The sequence below is a fragment of the Alligator sinensis genome, unplaced genomic scaffold (assembly GCF_000455745.1).
Source record: "Alligator sinensis unplaced genomic scaffold, ASM45574v1 scaffold73_1, whole genome shotgun sequence".
Taxonomy (NCBI): Eukaryota; Metazoa; Chordata; order Crocodylia; family Alligatoridae; genus Alligator; species Alligator sinensis.
Genome location: NW_005841838.1, coordinates 733,823 through 751,134, shown reverse-complemented (window position 1 = coordinate 751,134; position 17,312 = coordinate 733,823). Strand labels below are relative to the sequence as shown.

The following is a 17,312-nucleotide window of genomic DNA, read 5'->3' as shown; positions in this document are numbered from 1 at the left end:
TCTTTCCCAGTAATTCCTGTTCATCTATGCAATGAGCAATCTTATTTTTTATTAGAGTTTCCACCTATTTTCTAGGAACACCAGCTAAGCTCAGAGCTCTTTCTGTGACTCATCATTACAGTGCCTACCCTCCAGGCCTCCAGCACAGAGACAGCTTTTAGGTTACATACTAAGGTAGACAGATGTGTAATTCTGAGTTTGAGTAAACACCAAATCGCCAGTCCTAATAATTTGCCACTCTTTGGTTTATCAATTTCCTTTACTACTTCCTTATTTGCTGGCACCTCAGTTTGAGTCAGTCCCTTAGAAAGAGTGATTCTGGTACAGGAATCTCCCAAATGTCTTTTATGGTGAAAACTTTCCTGATGGAAACTAATGCAAAAAAACCCCAACCCATTTATTCATAGATTCATAGATGTTAGGGTCGGAAGGGACCTCAATAGATCATCGAGTCCGACCCCCTGCATAGGCAGGAAAGAGTGCTGGGTCTAGATGACCCCAGCTAGATGCATATCCAACCTCCTCTTGAAGACCCCCAGGGTAGGGGAGAGCACCACCTCCCTTGGGAGCCCATTCCAGACCTTATTTAGTTTCTCTGCAATGGCTATATTCCATTTTGAATGCTCCTTTTATTCCCTCATTGTCCAGTGGCCTCACTGAATTCCTGTCTGGCTTTCTGCATCTAGTGCAAAACCAAATTAAAAAAAAAATTACATCTCTAGCAAGTTGCTACTTGAATCTTTTTATTTTTGGCTTGCCTTACCGTAGTTCTGCATTTAGCTTACCACAGTTAACATTCTTTTACATTGTTCTCATTTGGATACAACTTTATTTCCTGAAGGACATCTTTTATATTTTACTGGACTCCTTTACTCTACCTATTAACTATGTTGGCATTATTTTTTCTCCATTTACATGTTTTTGCCCTGCAGCACACATTTACCCTGTGCTTCCAACATAGTATTTTTAAACAGCCCTCAGGCTGCCTGCAAGTTTTTAATCCTTTCAGTTTACTTCTAACTACTACTGTCATTTTTGTAGTTTGTGTTTTTCACATTAAGTGATTCCATGATAGATTTTTTTTGTTTTCCTTCCTACAAGGAGGCTGAACATGCTTAGAAATCATAAGGACACAAGTGACCACTATGCTCACCATTAAAGCGAAGCTCCACCATAGTTATCCTTTGAATCAAATCCTATATGCTGTTTAGGACTAAACCTAGATAGCCCTTCATCTTATGGGTTCTGGGACTAATTGTTCCATAAAGTAGTTATTGACAGAGACTAGAAATTTAGTCTCTGCATCCTACCCTGAAGTGAGATTTACCTGTTTTATACAGAAATAATTGAAGTCACCCAGCATTGTTGTGCTGTCTGCTTTTGCAGCCTAATTAGCATTTCTTGTTCATTGCCACCCTCCTGATCAGTTGGTTGATGGCACAACCCAAAAAGCACATTCATTTTGCTTAGACACAACATTTTCACCCAAAGAGATTCTACAGTGCTTCTTCTATTACATAAACTTCTCACCCTGTTTGCTTCAACGTTGTCCTTAAAAGGAAAGTGCTGCTCCCACACTGGTACAATCTATTCTATAATTCCTATATAGTTTGTGCCTCAGTATTACAGCATCCCATCACTCAATTCCACCAGGATTCAGAGATATCTATTATGTTAGTATCATCACTGGATATTAGACATGCCAGTGAACATCCAGTTCAAGAATGGCTATGGGATTTTTCCCTCATCTCCAGCTTGCTCCTGTCCTGTTTTGCAACTATCATCCTCCTTGGCACCACTGGGACCGATTCCAGGGAGGTTGGAATAACCTACTTTGTCTCAGAAAGTCTCAACTATATACCTCTTTACCTTCCCCAGGTGCTCCTTTTCAGTGACTCTGGTCTTCAGGAACTGCACTTAGGGCATTTATACACCATGATTCGTTATACATTTGCTTACTTCAACACGCCAGAAATCCAGTGCATCAGAGCAGACTCGATTAATCGAGCCTGCCCTGCATGCTAGCTGATGTGCCCGGCACTGTGTCGCATAGATTTGTATAAATGGCAAAATGCATTTAGTTGTTTATACAAATGTATGTGCTGCAGCGCCGGACACTCTTGTGTCTGGCGCTGTGGCGCAACCATGTGTACAAATGCTTTTAGTCTCCGAGTTCTGCACATATGCCACCACTCCCCTGGGAAGGAAATTATGCATATGGTAATCAGTGCAATAAAGTGGGTAGCTCTGACTCAAAATGCTTAATTTCTACTTGCATTCTATTTTTCTTTCATCCCTGTGCTCTGATTATGGGATGTTACATATAGTTCTTGGTGGTTTCCTGTATTATTTTATATTTCTTTTTTAATTAATTTAGGCTTTATAAACTTAGTGGCCCTTACAACTATACTCCCATTGCAGCCACACCCTCTTCACTGGGTCAGCTCACTGTACTATGTACCATGTGCTACATACTGAGGTTCTGAACTCAGGCAGGGCACTCCTGCAGTAGCTTTTGTACTGAAAATACCCTGCAGATCCTAGTTACCACAACGACAGGCTTCAGACACCCCATGGAGCTTCATGTCCCCATGTGAAGTACTTTGGTGCTCCTGTCACAGGTCTACAGTGAATCTACAGTGCAATGAACTGTAACATTTCCCATAGAATGCCAGGTAGCACCAAAACCAAACATGGTCAGAAGCCCAGAACCCCTAACATGGATCTCAGTGAGCAGGTAAACAGAAACCTCTCTGGACGCAACTGAAGCTAGCAATTCTTCCCCAACGGCGGCTTAATGCTTCCTTAAGTGGTGTTCAGAGGCAAACTCCTCTGGACAGCACGCCGAGTAAGGGACCCTTCTTTCACATGGCAACAAGAAATGGCTTTGTTATCTACTTACTGGCACATGCCTTGAAAAAAAAAAATCCCTGGAGCTCATAGTCCTATCCCTCTAGATATTACAGTCTCCATTACGACTACTAAAGAACACCTGGATCTACAGGTGCACTGATAAAGATTTTGGGGCCGATACTGATAGCCGATTATTAACAAGCCATATCAGCCAATACTGATCCAATTCCCAACATATAGCCTAGCAGTTTGGAGAGCAGCGTCTGGCTGGTAAGTCTGTTAGAGGGAAGGGGCAAGGGGTGGGAAGTGGTGGTGGTGGGGGCAGATTGAGGCCCTGAAGTGAGGGAGGGAGCAGGGCACATTTTGGTATTGCCCAGCTGGGGCAGGATGGGGCACGGGATGAAGCCGCGCAGCTCATCCAGGGGGCGTGGGGGAACAGATCCCGCCACTACATGCACCCTGGAGAGTCATGGGGGCATGTGCCCCCCCCCCGCGGATCTGCGTGCAGGGTGAGGGTGGGCGGCTGCTACAGGCTGGGGCCAGGGGTGGTACTGGGCTCTTCCTGGTGGGGTGGGGAGCTGAGTCGGGGCTGCGCTCTGGGCAGGCAGCAGCAGCGCTGGGAGAGGGGCTTAGAGGGTGGGCTACAGCCACCCCAAAATTCGTTGTTGCTCCCCCTCCCAGCACCACCGCCTGGTCCCAGCACAGCCCTGGCCCAGCCCCTCCGCCAGGAAGAACCCAGCTCCAGCCCGCAGCAGCAGCCTGCCCTTGCACACAGATCCAGGGACACACGCCCCCCATGGCTCCCCAGGTGGTGCACATAGCAGCAGGAGCCGCTCCTCCTTCCCCACGCCCCCCAGAGGAGCTACTTGAGGCTCCGTCCTGTGTACTGTTCTAGCTGGACAGTGCCTGCCCCTGGTCCAGCTCCGGCCCAACTCCCTCCCTCAATGCAGAGGCCTCGAACTGCCCTGCTCCCCCTCCTTTCCTCCCAACAGACTTACCAGCCAGCTGGTGCTCTGCAAGCTGCTAGGCTGGCTCCATGCATGCACACAGCGTTTATCTATGACATTATTGGCCACATCAGCCAAAAAAAGCCAATTGCCAAAATACTTTCCTTTTATTCCAATAATAATTTCCTTTTATTAGTGCTGATATGATATGAACCAATGTATCAGAGAACCTCTACCTGGATCTTCCCATTACATCAAGCAGCACAGTGATATGAGAACACTCACCACCCTCCCTTACCTGTGCCATGACACTCTCTTTGCCAGGCAAATGAAATAAGCTGTACTGATAAGCATTTATGACTGTAACAGGGACAGAAGAATCAAATGTTTTCCTTTTACTTCCTCTCCTTAAAAAACTAGGCTGGAGCCCTTCCAAAAGTACACAAGATGACAGACAACCAGGTTCTTCCATTACGTATAGCCACTACAACAACTTCAAAAGTGCAAAGCTTGACACGTTACTTTTAAGCAGAAACATGCCACTTACCAATTGCTCAATTCGTTCATAAACAAGGGACTGGCAGAAAGTGAATCTGACAGGCTCAACAGTGTATTTCATTTCACCATCTCTAAGGCTGGCCAGGTTGGACAGAGCATCTCGAAAATGATTGTAAGCTTCGCACGCAATGTCCATGCTTCTGAGGGTGAAGTTCAGCCTGACAAGACAAAAATCTGTTGAGAAAAGCGTCTCTGAGACCTGCCTGAACTACACATCTGACTGAGCTGCCTCGTATTTGCAATTGTGGCAAAAGACCATGCACTCAACAACTCAATTCATGCCTCCATCTGATAGGCTGCTCCCTACATACTAAAAATGTCCCACAGCTTAGTGCTGGACCAGTTGGAAGTCTCATGGAATCATAGTCACTCCTCCTTTAGGGCTATTTCTCCATGTCCAGGTTCCCAGTCAGTAGCCAAAGGAAATACCATTGGGACCTGTCCACAAGGTCCCAACTTATCATTCATCAAACATGTGACCCAGCCTACCACCATCAACACTTTGGCTTGATGGGCAAACACACTCAATGCTGCTCAAAGCTCTTTCAGTAACTCAGCATAAAAGTGCACCTTGTGGCACCCCCTAAAAAGTTACCTAATAGTGATACTCTTTCTGATGTCATTTAACAACTAAATCTGTGACTCTGTATATGAATACGGCAAAGAACCTCTTGACATAATTTCCCCAAAACCATTTACTCCACATGTGCTTGCTTATCTCTTCCTGCCTGCTCTTCCCAAAAGATGGCACAGCATGACACATTGCAGAGACAATCCAAAAGCCTTGAGTGGCCACTGTTATTTTGGAGGACTCTTTGCCTTACAAATCTGGGTGGCTGACAGTGATCAGTTGATTTGCCTCTGCAGTCACATTGTAGCCCTAGAAGGGTCAATGCTTGCATAATCCTGTGATCATTCCAAAGCACAAATGAAGCTGCTGATTTGAAATAAAAAACAGCAGCTGGTATTTGTAGCGTATCTTCCCTGCAATGTTCTCTTACCTCTTTTCTATTGCCAGGTAAATGGTACACACACGGTTTAGGTAGCTGGTGAGTCTGCGCAGCGTTCCAAAGAAGGCGTCTGTCAAGTCATCATCATAAAACACTGCATGACCAAGATATATCATTCATTAAGCACACGGATGGGACCTTTATGTTTTGGTTAAACACTTCCAATGTATGCAGAGTGGCTTTTGTGTGGAATTCTTCCCACTGAATCTTTGATGGGAGATATCTACACAGCACCCATAAGAATCAGACATAGACAGCCGCAGCTACTTTGTCACAAAAGTTTTGATGAGGTACCATGATTTGTTATGCTCTGCTAACTTGCAGCTCTTCCACACAGGCTCTCACCCAGCCATTTAGCATTATGCTCCACAGGTCTGCTGAGGTGGTAAAAGTCCCAAACTGAGGGGCCTTGCTTCCTACCTAGACTTGCAGGCACCCCCAAGAAGTCACTACACCAACAACAGAATCTTAGCTGGGCCCTCTTCATCTCCCCAGAGACTCACAAACAACATCCAAGCCCCATTAAAATAAAAAACACAACAGATGCCCATCCTCCTTGTGGGAAGTCCTGCTTACAAGTATGGCAAAAGCTACCTTCTCCTAACTTGGGGAAAAGTTTGCTTTCCTCCCACTTGTTGGCACATTGCCTCAAACATGGCACCAGCTAATTCTTTTCTGATTTCAGAGCCTGTGTCTTTCAATTTTTTCCTTGGGCAATCAGGTCAATCTGCAGATTTTCTTCCTATGCAGATGTGATGGGGAACAGAATACTAAGAGAAGACAGCTGGCAAAGCATACCAGAGCTCCAACCAAGAGGAAGCCTATGGCAGGCTCAGTATCCAGAAACACTTCACTTACAAATGATTAGACTGCACCTGCACGATGACCTTCTTAATGTTTAGGCCAACCTTTCCTAAAGGATTCATAGTAGCACATGGGGCTCCAACAAGTTATACTGGCCAAAGGGTGTCCCTGATAGATTTTTTAGAAGTTCACAGGATCCACATTATAAGAAAACAATCAAACTGCAATCCTCCCACGCACCAGTCACAAGGGGCTTGGTTAGTGTCACTCACCATCAGCAGCTAAGATCACAGAGGCATGGTTATACATGTCAGCTATCTCTGCTTCAGACCAACTGTAGGGGGCCTCAGGATCTATCAAAAAAGCAAGAAGTGTTCTTTCCACAGAAGCATGGTTTTTCAGTGGCCAGGAGCAAACATGGTATCTTGGAGGCTCTCCTCAGATCTTTGCTAGCACCCCATCATACATCCTGAATACAATCTGGACTAAGCCAGTCAAGGCCTGGGAAGGATCCCCACTTCCTTGGGCAAGCTGCTCCCTCCACATTACTACTCTATCTCTTGACTCGAAAAAGAACAGTGACAATTTGGGAGAAGCCATCACTGTTGACTCACACCACATTAAAAGAAGCATCAAGATGGCAGCCAAAGAAGGTAGGGCTGTCTCTCATATATGGTTAGACAGAACCAATCCTGATCTACCATCTAGGGGAAGAATGGCAAGGCATCCTTTTACCAATGCTATGATGGCCCTGGCAGTACCACACTGCTCAGGAATCAACCACATTTATTTCAAGTTGTGCCCAAAGGGGAAACATGCCACTGAAGTGCTGTATACCCTTGCCAGATACTTAAACCATGGCACATGTTTGCACCACAAAAACTATAAATGACAAAAACCCAACCAGGCTGCTACCAAACTGCTCTGCCTGCTCTCTTCCCACCCATTCCCCTTCCCAAAGATTATGGGGAAGGAACAGGCTTTGCAGCCCCATAGGCCACCAGACAAGACCCTGCATGTAAACAAATGTTAAGGCTTAATGTAGTCTCCCAAGTACATGAGCAGAGCTTAAGTGCCATATGCATTAAAACAAGATAAGACTTTGCCCTCACACTCTGGGAAACAGTTACTACTGTTAGCCCTATTCCATCGTTAACCAGAGCTGAATGTCATTGCTGACACAGTGCAATATACTACCTCTGTAATGACATCTGGCTACTGTTAAGCCTCCATTTCTGCCCCTACCCCCAAGCTCTATGGGAAACCAAACTGAATCAGCCTGCCTCACCTACTCACCAGTACAAAGGCCATCTTTCAGCCAGTCCAGCTCTTTTACTTTAACTTCACTTCCTGTCCAAAAAAATAAAGGGAGGGAGAAGGGAGCAGACCAAATCAGTTAGATTCACTCTTTGAGGAGCAGACTAGCCAAGATCAAGGTCACAAAGCCTACAGAGAAATTACTGGCACTCTAACAGAAAAGTAGTAAAATATTTGGCTCACAATGGCAACGATTCTGAGTGCAGATATGTTGCTGCCATCTGACTGCCAATGAGATCTCCCCTTCTGACTCATCAGCACTCAATCCCACTATGAAATCACTGCATGGTATACCCCTTTAGTTAGTTATGCTTTTTCTGCCATTGCTTATTTCTTTCATGACTTTAGTCTGAAGCCACTCACAAAGCCCACTTATGCTACCAATTTATCTGCACTTGCTCTGCTTCAATGAGCTTGCTACAGCAACCGCAGCAGGCCCTACTGCCTGCTTAAAAAGAAAATTGGTTCTATGCTCTCCACAAAGGAGGACTCCCCTGATCTGACCCTTCTTTTCTGTATAAGACAGATTTTTAGCAGGGCTATGGTTTTGATGACAGACAAATGATCCATTATGTACACTGATGCATGTCAATGTAGAAAGCAAAACACAAATCTCAAAGCTATCATATGGTTGAACATCACTTACCTGCTGGCTCCCAGAGATGTCTGTTTAATCTTACGTTTTGCTCGCAGGTGGCAAGAAGATCTTCACCCACATCTGGAAACATGAGAGACGTGTTACACACTTAACAACATCTTGCTTGGGCTCAATCTAGACCTCTTCTTTCAAGAAAAAAAAGAGACCACTGGTGGTTCTCAGCCCCTCTGTGGAGGTCACCAGCACAAGACTGGATATCAACAACTTATTTTATGCCCTGCCTGGTTATGACTGCAGATGGGCCACCAATTGCTTTCCCAAGAATTGCTGGTAACTGCTAGCTACAAAAGAACTCCAGTCCAACACTATTAACATCATATGCAAACAACTATTTTCACTGGCCTTTCCTTCCACAGAGGGACCATCAGAGAGGGCCCACTTCCATGCAGATAAGCAGCCCCCATGTATCTACATCACTTTTTGGCAGACTATAGACAAGACATTTTATTTTCTTTCTATTTTATTTATCCTTTTAGAAAAACAACCTGCAGTCAAAAGCCTACTGATTGCCCATGTTACTCCAAGAGGATTATCTTGGCAACATGATGAATATCTCACTGGAATATAACTAACATGCAGGGATGCCCCAAAAATGGATAATCTGATGAGATACCAATCTACAAACTTCCTTACAGAAGGGAGATCTGAGGGAGATCTAATTCCCACTGGGAGCAGCAATTGCAGCCAGCTTCTGAAACAACCCTTTTAATTTCATGAAGGTTCTGCGGAAGAAACTGAGTGTGCCCAACACCGTTTCAATTCCACATCCAGGTCAAATGCAAGACCTTGAAAGAGTATGCTGCCAAACACATTTTCTAATGCAGCATTCTCCTTCCCATTCCCACCTTTGTATCCATCTAGTGATAAACTCTCTATGCAAACTATCTACTATTGACACAGTGGGGTAGATATGCCTGGCTGAGGAAAGAACAAGAAACAAGGAATGAAAGGAGAAATGGCAGCAGAAATGCTTCAAGCACCTCTAATTCAGACCCCTTTCTAAAAAAAGGCTGATGTTAACATGCACCTGTGCAATACACTCTTCCAGCAATTGTTGCTGCAATAATGCTGGTGAGGCCAGTGCCTCCTCCAAGCTCCAGAAGTGTGCAACATCTGAACGTGTCCTGGTCAAATAAGATGTAATCAGCAAGAAGAAAGGCTCCACGCCATACCTTGAGCAGAAAGTAGAAGACAAGTAAATTTACACCCCTGATCAAAAACCCCTTAGGCACCAGATACTTCATATGAGATACAAACCTGTTTACCAACATCTTCCAGAGGAGTTGCCATCGTGTGTTCTAGTTAAAGGAAAGCAAAACAAAAAGGAGTACTTTTTAACAAATGCTCTGGACAAGCCTCACTTTTGTTGCTGGCTCAACATCAACCTTAATGACACTTATGTTGCTGGCTCATCCCTAATGACACTTCACTTGAAGAAGAGTTGGCTCTCACTTCACTGCCTGGAACTGTGTCCCTTTCAATGCCCCAAAAAGATTAAATCACCCATGTTGAGAGACTTATGAAAAAACACCAAAGAAAATCCTCACAATGACTGAAGCTTGTAGCAAGGACACCCACCTCTTCCTGTAAGCAGAGAATCATCGGGCAAGTACAGTTTTACTTGTGTGTGATTATTGATGATGTTTCACGATGCAGGGAATGCAGGTATTTCACAACAGACAGAGATGCAAAAGGTGTTCACACTGTGCTTGCCCTTATGACACTATACTGGTCCGTCCATCCACCTATCGAGTAGTTTAAGTGAGGTGCTGCATATACATCAACTACTGGCCTGCAGTAACCCATAAGAACTTGGCTAGACTGCAGGGAGCCAAGCTCTAGAGTGTGAACCCCACCAACTATCTTTTCCCCAGGAAGACTCAGTCTGTGACGAAAGCCCAAGGAGGCCACCTGCTTTTGGGACTGAAGCTGCATAGCTATCATGCCAAAGCGCAGCACCAATGACCCACTGCCTTGGAATTCCAGTGACTACCACTGAAAAATCTGGGGAAGAGTTTGTGCCTGACTGATCAGTAGTCTCCCAGTGGCCACAGATGGAGGCACACCTAGTTTGAGGACCACCATCACGCTCAGGTACAAGACATTTAAAACCTTCAGATGACTTGAAGTATACTGACAAGAACTGGGCTAATTTGGTTTAGGTGGGGTTCTGGCAGCTCTGAGTCTTGGGGTCAAAAAAGAAATGTCTTAAGTGTGCTTATAGATTCAAAGGACTGGTTCTCTGGCACAGTGACACAAAACTGGATGTTTGTGGGACCAATAACCCCTTCTCGATGCACAAGAGCAGCCCAAATACTGTTCTGGAACATCAACAAATTTCCTGTTGCAGCAACCTTGTCCATGTTTTGCTTGACATGCATGGTTGTCAGTGCCTCCTGCCCTTGTCTAAAAGCCTGCACTTCGGCTTACCTATTTTAATGATGTCGTTTCTGCATTCTTGCTCTTCCTGTTCATAAAGGTCTTCTCCTCCTTTCATCAGTACCATTGGACAAACCTTTTCCCTTGACAAATCCTCTGCTTCTGAGGTGGAGGTGCACTGAGGTCTTCTGACAACTTCCAAATCACCATCAGCATCTAGCAAAGAGTCTATTCCTTTAGAAGGCAGTTCATTTTTGTTATGTCCAATGAGTGAAATGCCGTCACCTCTGCTGCCACCTCTGCCATTTTCGCTTGTAAACGCACTCTTGTATTTCATCTCAAATGCCACATCAGTTTGCTTCCTAAGGAGCTTGAACTGTGATAAAAACACTAATGAGAGAGAGAAAGAAAGCCAAAAAACAGGGTCAGCTGAAGGCACAGTCAACAAGTGACTTTCTCCTTTTAACCTCCACCCCTCCGATCCTGCTTCAGGCCTAAAAGACCAAAATAAATATCACCACCATGTTGGTTAAACTGTCCATTCAGTTACATGACAGTGAGGTCAAGAGACTGAATATCAGCACTCATTTTATGGCTGTCAATCTCCAGCATTTCAGAAAAACATCATACTCTCAGCAGCATCTACATTACTGATACTGTGCTACTCATCACATTGTGACAGGGATGTTCAACCCCTGGCCCACAGGTTATTTCCAGCCCCCAGGGCTCCCCAGGAGACCAGAAACTTGGCAGCAGGAGAGAAATGGCAACACTGTAGCACCCAAGTGTTGCTACTAAATTTCTGGACCTGTAGGGAGACCTGCAAGTCAGCAAATGCAGCCCTCTATGCTAGATTGTGTCAGCATGTGGACAGATTAAGGCGTACAGGGTTGGGCCAGTGTGTTAGACTGCACTCACAGGCTGACACTACATGGAATCTGGCCTGCAGACTGACCCAGTACCATCATTCTGGGCCAGAAGGTTGCACACCACCAGACCATGAGCGTTCAGAATGGACTAAAGTAATTCTTTTTTTTTTTTTAAAGGCATTTCTCAGCCCAAATTGTTCCCATCGAGATCCGAGTACAAAGACGGGACCAAGTGACAATTCTTAGAATGTGGCTAAGCATTTCAAGTTACCGGTATTTCACATTTATTTAATTATGTTCCAGTCAAGCTGACCTGTGTCATTCATTACCTTTACAAACCTCATAGCCCACCTTTTCTCCCACATGCCTACGCTCCCATCCACTGGCTTTTACATAGTTTCAGAAATGTCAGTCATGTTCATGTTAGCACATTAGACTTTTTGCCCAACCAAATAGGTGTCTTTCTGGAAGGCCAGCCAGTATGTTAATAATATTCTCTTCCAATTATGGATCAACCCTGCATACAAGTCAACTGTGATTCTTACAGTTCTTTTAGAAAAGGAAAAGACGTCAAATTATAATTGGAACAAGTTGGTATTTCCTTTCCCTGGCTCAGGTGGAAATTGTTACTGGAGTACTGGAGTGATTTTCACAAACTGGTCATGGCCCTCTCTTGGCTCACTAAAACCCAATTCCAATTTATGTGAGACCTGTCGAGACCCTTGCCTTCTCACCTCCAATCTGTAAGTGCAAAGGGTGCCCCACACCCACACTCAACTTCCGTTTCACTTGCTCAGGCTGAAAAAAAAGGGCAGATTTGACTTGAGCCAATGTCAGCCTATTTATATCCAATTTTCTCAGACGTCGACCGCATGTTCCTGATCCATACCATTTTACCCAAGGCAAACTTGGCTCATCTCCATTCTACCCATCAAGCAAGAAATAATCATACTGCCAACTGCAGGCATGGTTTAAATGGCCATGAGACTTTACCTCTGTGTTGTGCATTTTGATAGATTCACATCACTAGTTTCAAGTAGGTTAAAGCTTTGGAAGCCACCTGTCTGCAGATTGCACCTTACCTGGCTGTCCAACCCCATTCAACCGCACCATGAGATGTCGCTCTTTTGGGGTGTGCAAGTGAATGTCAGAGAGTACTGTGTCACTTCTGAATATAATATCATCCATAGTCTCTTCCTCTGCCACTTCGGTCCTGGTGTACCGGCAATAGGGACATCTATGAGGACAAGGAAAGCCCCTCATGATTTAGCACCACTGAGATGTTAGGTTACACATTTAGCTCAAAGGAACAGCCAAAGCTGTGAGAATCCAGAGAGGATTCTAAACCCCTGCAGTCTTACTCTGTCTCCATTGCTGTACAATAAAATAAAACAAATTGGGCCATTCACTCTATAAAATCCACATATTTAACATGTACAGGCTTTGGTTACAGATTATTAGTATTAGACCACGCCATGCTGCTCCTTGGAAGAGTGCCACAGATCATGTCAGGTGTGTTGTACAGCAAAATTGTTCCCAGCTCTTCCTTTGGCCTATTGGTAGAGCTCTCACATAGTTGACTCACACTTGTCTTGTGCCAAATTAAGAGGAAAGTTACTAGTTCACCAGTTCTCATACAAAACCATGCCAGCAACAAAAGCTCAACAAGGTTTTACTTCAGTGCATACATACATAACTGAGCCATGGCTTTCAAAAAGTGACAGTTGGCTTATGATATCCAACTCAAAACTTTTAAAGGGAATTTCTTCAAAAGGTAGATGCTTGGCACTCTAAAAATCTAGCTGATTGCTACTTACTACATTTCACTCAGAGCAGCCAAAATTGGATATTTCAGCCACAGTATCAGTGTTTCTTTCTAGCAACAGTAGGCCGCAGTAAGCACTGTCCATGCTAGCATTTTCCCATCAGGCATAGAGCATAAGCATTTACAAATCAAATAATCTACCCCATCGGGCTAGATTCTTTTAGGGCTCCGCAAATGAAAAAGTTGAAAACAACTTTTTTCATTTGCAGAGCCCTAAAAAATTTCCAATGGAAGTGCAAACCCTTTCGGAAATTTTGAATGGAGTTGTGGATCCCTTGATTTGTAAGTGTGGGTATTCACATACTTTTGATCCTCTTTCACAGACCCCTTAAACATAGTTTGCGGGCCCCCAGGGGTCCGCAGACCACAGATTGAAAGCCATTGATCTATCCTACAACATTGGAGACCAAACAACAGTTTGTTAAAAGTTAGTTACATTTTTCCTTGACATGCCTCATACTTGTTAATGCTTCGGTCGAGGGCTATGCCATACTCTTGTCGACACTGGCATGATGAATCAAAGGCTTGCAGGTCAAGTGGTCCTGCAGAATCAAGATAAACCAGAAGCTGATTTTCCTATGCTCAGTTAGAAACTCTGGACACCTCCCTTAGCAAGTGTTCTCCAGACCTTCCATTCTCAGAGGAGGTAGGAGCTGGAGTGCTGATCCCAGCACAAACTGAGCTATGTAAACATGGGGAAAGTCCAGGGCTAAGGGTATCATTGACTTATATCGTCTCCAGGCTTTACACTCAATGAAGCAGCAATAACATTCTGCTTCTTTATATCTTTTTTATATTAGATTGTGAGCCTCTTTCCCCAAAATAACTTTGCCTCTAATCGTCCTCCGCTTCAGTACTAACAAGTTCGAGATAGACTGAATAAATCAAAGAAGGTATCAAAGGATGACAAAAAAGCAGAATGACGTCATCCTGCTCTTCTTTGGAATAAGTTTCTGCCAAGACATGAGCACCTGGCTGGCAATCAGCAATGTTTTTTGATTCCCCAGATCACCACCACCACTGTGCCCAGAACCTCCTGCATGGCCCACCCACCTCCTTCACGGGGCTCTTGTCAGCCAGAGTAGCTCTGCACAGTCTGAAATAATGAGGTCAGATTGGCCCTTTGCCTGCAACTGGACAGAGCATTTCCTGCCCAGATACCAACACACATTGTCGTGGAGCTGAGAAAGCCCAAGAGCAATTTTCCTGCAGAAGAAACACAGAGGGCAACTGGAGGTGCTGGCACAGTCCTGCACTGTGAGCGCTTCAGCGCCTTCCAGCTTAGCCTCCATCCAAGATCTGGGCTTTTTCCAGGCAGGAAAACCAGTGCAGAGGAGCCCAGAAACCAGCCCAATACTTTCTTTGATCTAGTCAGTTCATCGTCTTCCAACTGCCGCCTTGCTAGTGCGGAAGCAGAGGATGACGGGGCCAAAGTTATTTTGGGGGAAGGGGTTAACGGCCTCTTTAAAAAAAAAGAAAGAAATAAAGATGCGAAGAGGAAGAGGGGGCGCCCCGTTCCCGGCTCCTCCGGCCCCAACGGCAGGCACAAGCGCCGGCCCCGTGCCTCTGCTGGGGCGGGGCGGGGCGGGGCGGAGACGCTGGCGGCCGAACCCCCCTCCCCGCCTCTCACCTCGCGCAGCAGCTATCTCCGCCGCAGGGCTCCATTTCCGGCGCTTCCGCCTGACGTCATCCCCGCGCGCCCTGCTGGGCGAACCCCGGCCCCCTCCGAGGGGGCGGGGCCTCCTGGGGTGGGGCGCTCGGAGCAGGGCCGGTCGCTGCCTTCGGCTGCTCCAGCGCCACCGTGCGGGGATGTGGAAGGACCTTGGTCCGTGCGGGCGGTCTTGGTGCAGCCATTCCTACCCCTTGCAAGTTGTAAGGGGATCGATCTGGGTAGGAGAGAAAATGGGTGCAAATCTCACTTTGGCTCTATGCAATGAAGCCCTCTCCCCGTCTGTTATACTTTTGGCCACTTGTATTATTATATTGTCCCTTCACATTTGGGTCTCCTTCTCAGTGTCAACCAGATGGAAGCTGATAGTGTTTTTGATCGGTCCTTTTGTTACGTGAAAGCTGTTGGGAAGATTACCTGTCATTTCAGTCTTGTTGCGCCTGTGCTTGTGGAAGGGCGTCTGCCAAATGAGTGTTCATGCCTGTTTTTCCATCCGGCATGATCATTGGAGGTGGGTGGCTGAATACAGAGCAGAGGACTGCAGGGATAGGCTGCCACAGGTGCATGAGGCAAGCATACAAGACCTCTGCGGGAGGCGACTGGGTCCTGAGTGGCTGGTCAGGAAGATGGCCGGAATTCTATTCAGAAATGTCTTAGTTGAGAAATAAGCACAGGTGGAGGTGAGGTGGCTGGGGAAGCCCAGGGCAGAGCAACATTGCTGCTTTGAGGATTGACATCCCGAGTGGTGCCCTACTCCACTCCCCATTAACCATCGCTAGGGGTGCAACGCCCCTTTCTTCCTCCAGTAATAACCATTGCCATTGTCTCCACCCTCCCAGTAAACCAAGATGGAACTCAGAAGCTCAAGTTTTAACTCTCCCTCATGCCACCAATTCCCTGTCACCACTAGCAAAACAAAGCAAAAATGCCTAAAGATCAGTTACTCACTCTGCCCCACCCTGCAGATTTTCTCTACCCACTGGAAAATGGAAACCAGATTCATGATGCTTTTTGTACACGTTCTAGTACAACTCATGCAGTCTAGTGAACCCAGGCCCTGTCACAGCCTTCTACTCTTTAGATTTCCATTTTGTTTATTTCTGCATGTGGGTAGGGCGACTGGTTTTTGATCCTACTTGCCACGCTGAAACAAGACAAAATTAGACTCTTTCAGGAAGATGAACGCCAGGCAGCAGCCACCAGGACGGCATCCTTTGCCAACACAATGCATCTGCAGATCAGGTCACATTCACCATTTAAAGGACAATGCAAATGGGGGAGGGGAAGAAAACTCAAGCAACCCAAGAAAACTCAAGCACTTTCTAATGAAAACAAGAGCCTCTGAAGTTGGCTGGCTGTCCTTGTTACACATGGATCAGTAAATTGGTTACTATGGGGTAGAGGAGGGGCAGGCAATTATTTTGGGTGGAGGGCTGCTTACCCACTTTTGGCAAGCTGTCGAGGGCTGCATGGGTAGCCCTGCCCCATGACAGGTGCCTCGCCCCCTGGTCACCATCTTGGGACCAATGTCCCAATGTCTTGGGACCAATGTCCCAGGGCCAGCACCGGTGGGGCCCAAAGCAGGGTGAAGGCTGGCAGGGGTCTGTGGAGCTGGGCTGGGCTGCACCAGCAGGGACAGGAAGGAGCTGGCTCGGCTCCATAGAGCCCCTGCCGGCCAGGGTCTTGTACCCCTGCTGCCCTGCTCTTGGCCCTGCTGGTGCTGGCCCTGGGACACCGGTACAGGCTCTGTGTTCCCTCTGGCTCCCCGCCCACTCACTCCCAGTGCCTCCCAGCCCTGCGGTACAGGCAGGGGGCAGCGCACAGCCCCGACCCCCTGCTTGCCAGCAGGGAAGGAGCTGGTGCAAAGCGCGGAAAAATGGCCCCTCCCCTGCCCCATGGCCAGTGCTCCCTGCTGCAGGTGCTCACAGCCCTCACGGGGCTGTCCTGAGCAGGCACAGGCCACTGCACACGGGCTGCAAGCAGCTGCAGGGTGGGGCATCAGGCACAAGATGGGAAAGGGGCCACTTTTTCCCCACACTCAACACCAGCTTGTAACCCACCCCACCAGCCAGCCTGGGCCCCGCACTGGCTCTGGGCTTGCCCGTCAGGGCTGTGCCATGGCAGCAGCAGCTGTGGCCCCCCCACTTGCCATACCGGCCAGTGTTTGCCACTGCCGCCTCTGTGCTGCTCAGTGCATGAGCTCCAGGCAGGCAGCAGCAGCAAACACTGCCCGGTGTGGCAAGTGGAGGAGCCGCAGCTGCTGCCACCGCTGTGCAACCCCAATGGGCGAGCCCAGAGCCTGCGCAGGGCTGGGTTACAAACTGGTGCTGAGCACAGGGAGGGGGAAAAGCGGTCCCTCGCCCGCCCCGTGCCTGGCACCCTGAGCTGCAGCCACTCACAGCCCACTTGGTGCTGCCTGTGCC

At 46.9% G+C, this 17,312-nt stretch overlaps 1 protein-coding gene across 7 annotated transcripts in view; it reads right to left on the bottom strand.

Moving 5' to 3' along the window:
* Nucleotides 1-14,931, bottom strand: part of METTL22 (methyltransferase like 22) — a 17,794-nt gene extending 2,863 nt beyond the window's left edge. Inside the window, exons 1-12 of one of the 7 annotated variants that reach the window (XR_003093834.1) lie at nt 14,851-14,892; nt 13,674-13,762; nt 12,478-12,632; nt 10,578-10,916; nt 9,405-9,445; nt 9,175-9,319; nt 8,136-8,207; nt 7,469-7,522; nt 6,445-6,525; nt 5,360-5,462; nt 4,348-4,516; nt 582-682 (exon numbers count right to left, since the gene is read on the bottom strand). Coding sequence is in view for 2 of the 7 variants with exons in the window: in XM_006015492.3 (XP_006015554.3) it covers nt 4,348-4,516; nt 5,360-5,462; nt 6,445-6,525; nt 7,469-7,522; nt 8,136-8,207; nt 9,175-9,319; nt 9,405-9,445; nt 10,578-10,916; nt 12,478-12,632; nt 13,657-13,762; nt 13,849-13,855 (1,272 nt within the window). In the remaining 5 variants the exon portion in view is untranslated. Of the gene's footprint in view, nt 1-581; nt 683-4,347; nt 4,517-5,359; nt 5,463-6,444; nt 6,526-7,468; nt 7,523-8,135; nt 8,208-9,174; nt 9,320-9,404; nt 9,446-10,577; nt 10,917-12,477; nt 12,633-13,656; nt 13,763-13,848; nt 13,871-14,273; nt 14,388-14,850 lie in introns of those variants that run through there. The other 6 variants (XR_003093835.1, XR_322862.3, XR_322863.3 and 3 more) reach the window with 6 other exon arrangements.
* Between the last annotated feature and the right edge of the window lie 2,381 nt (nt 14,932-17,312).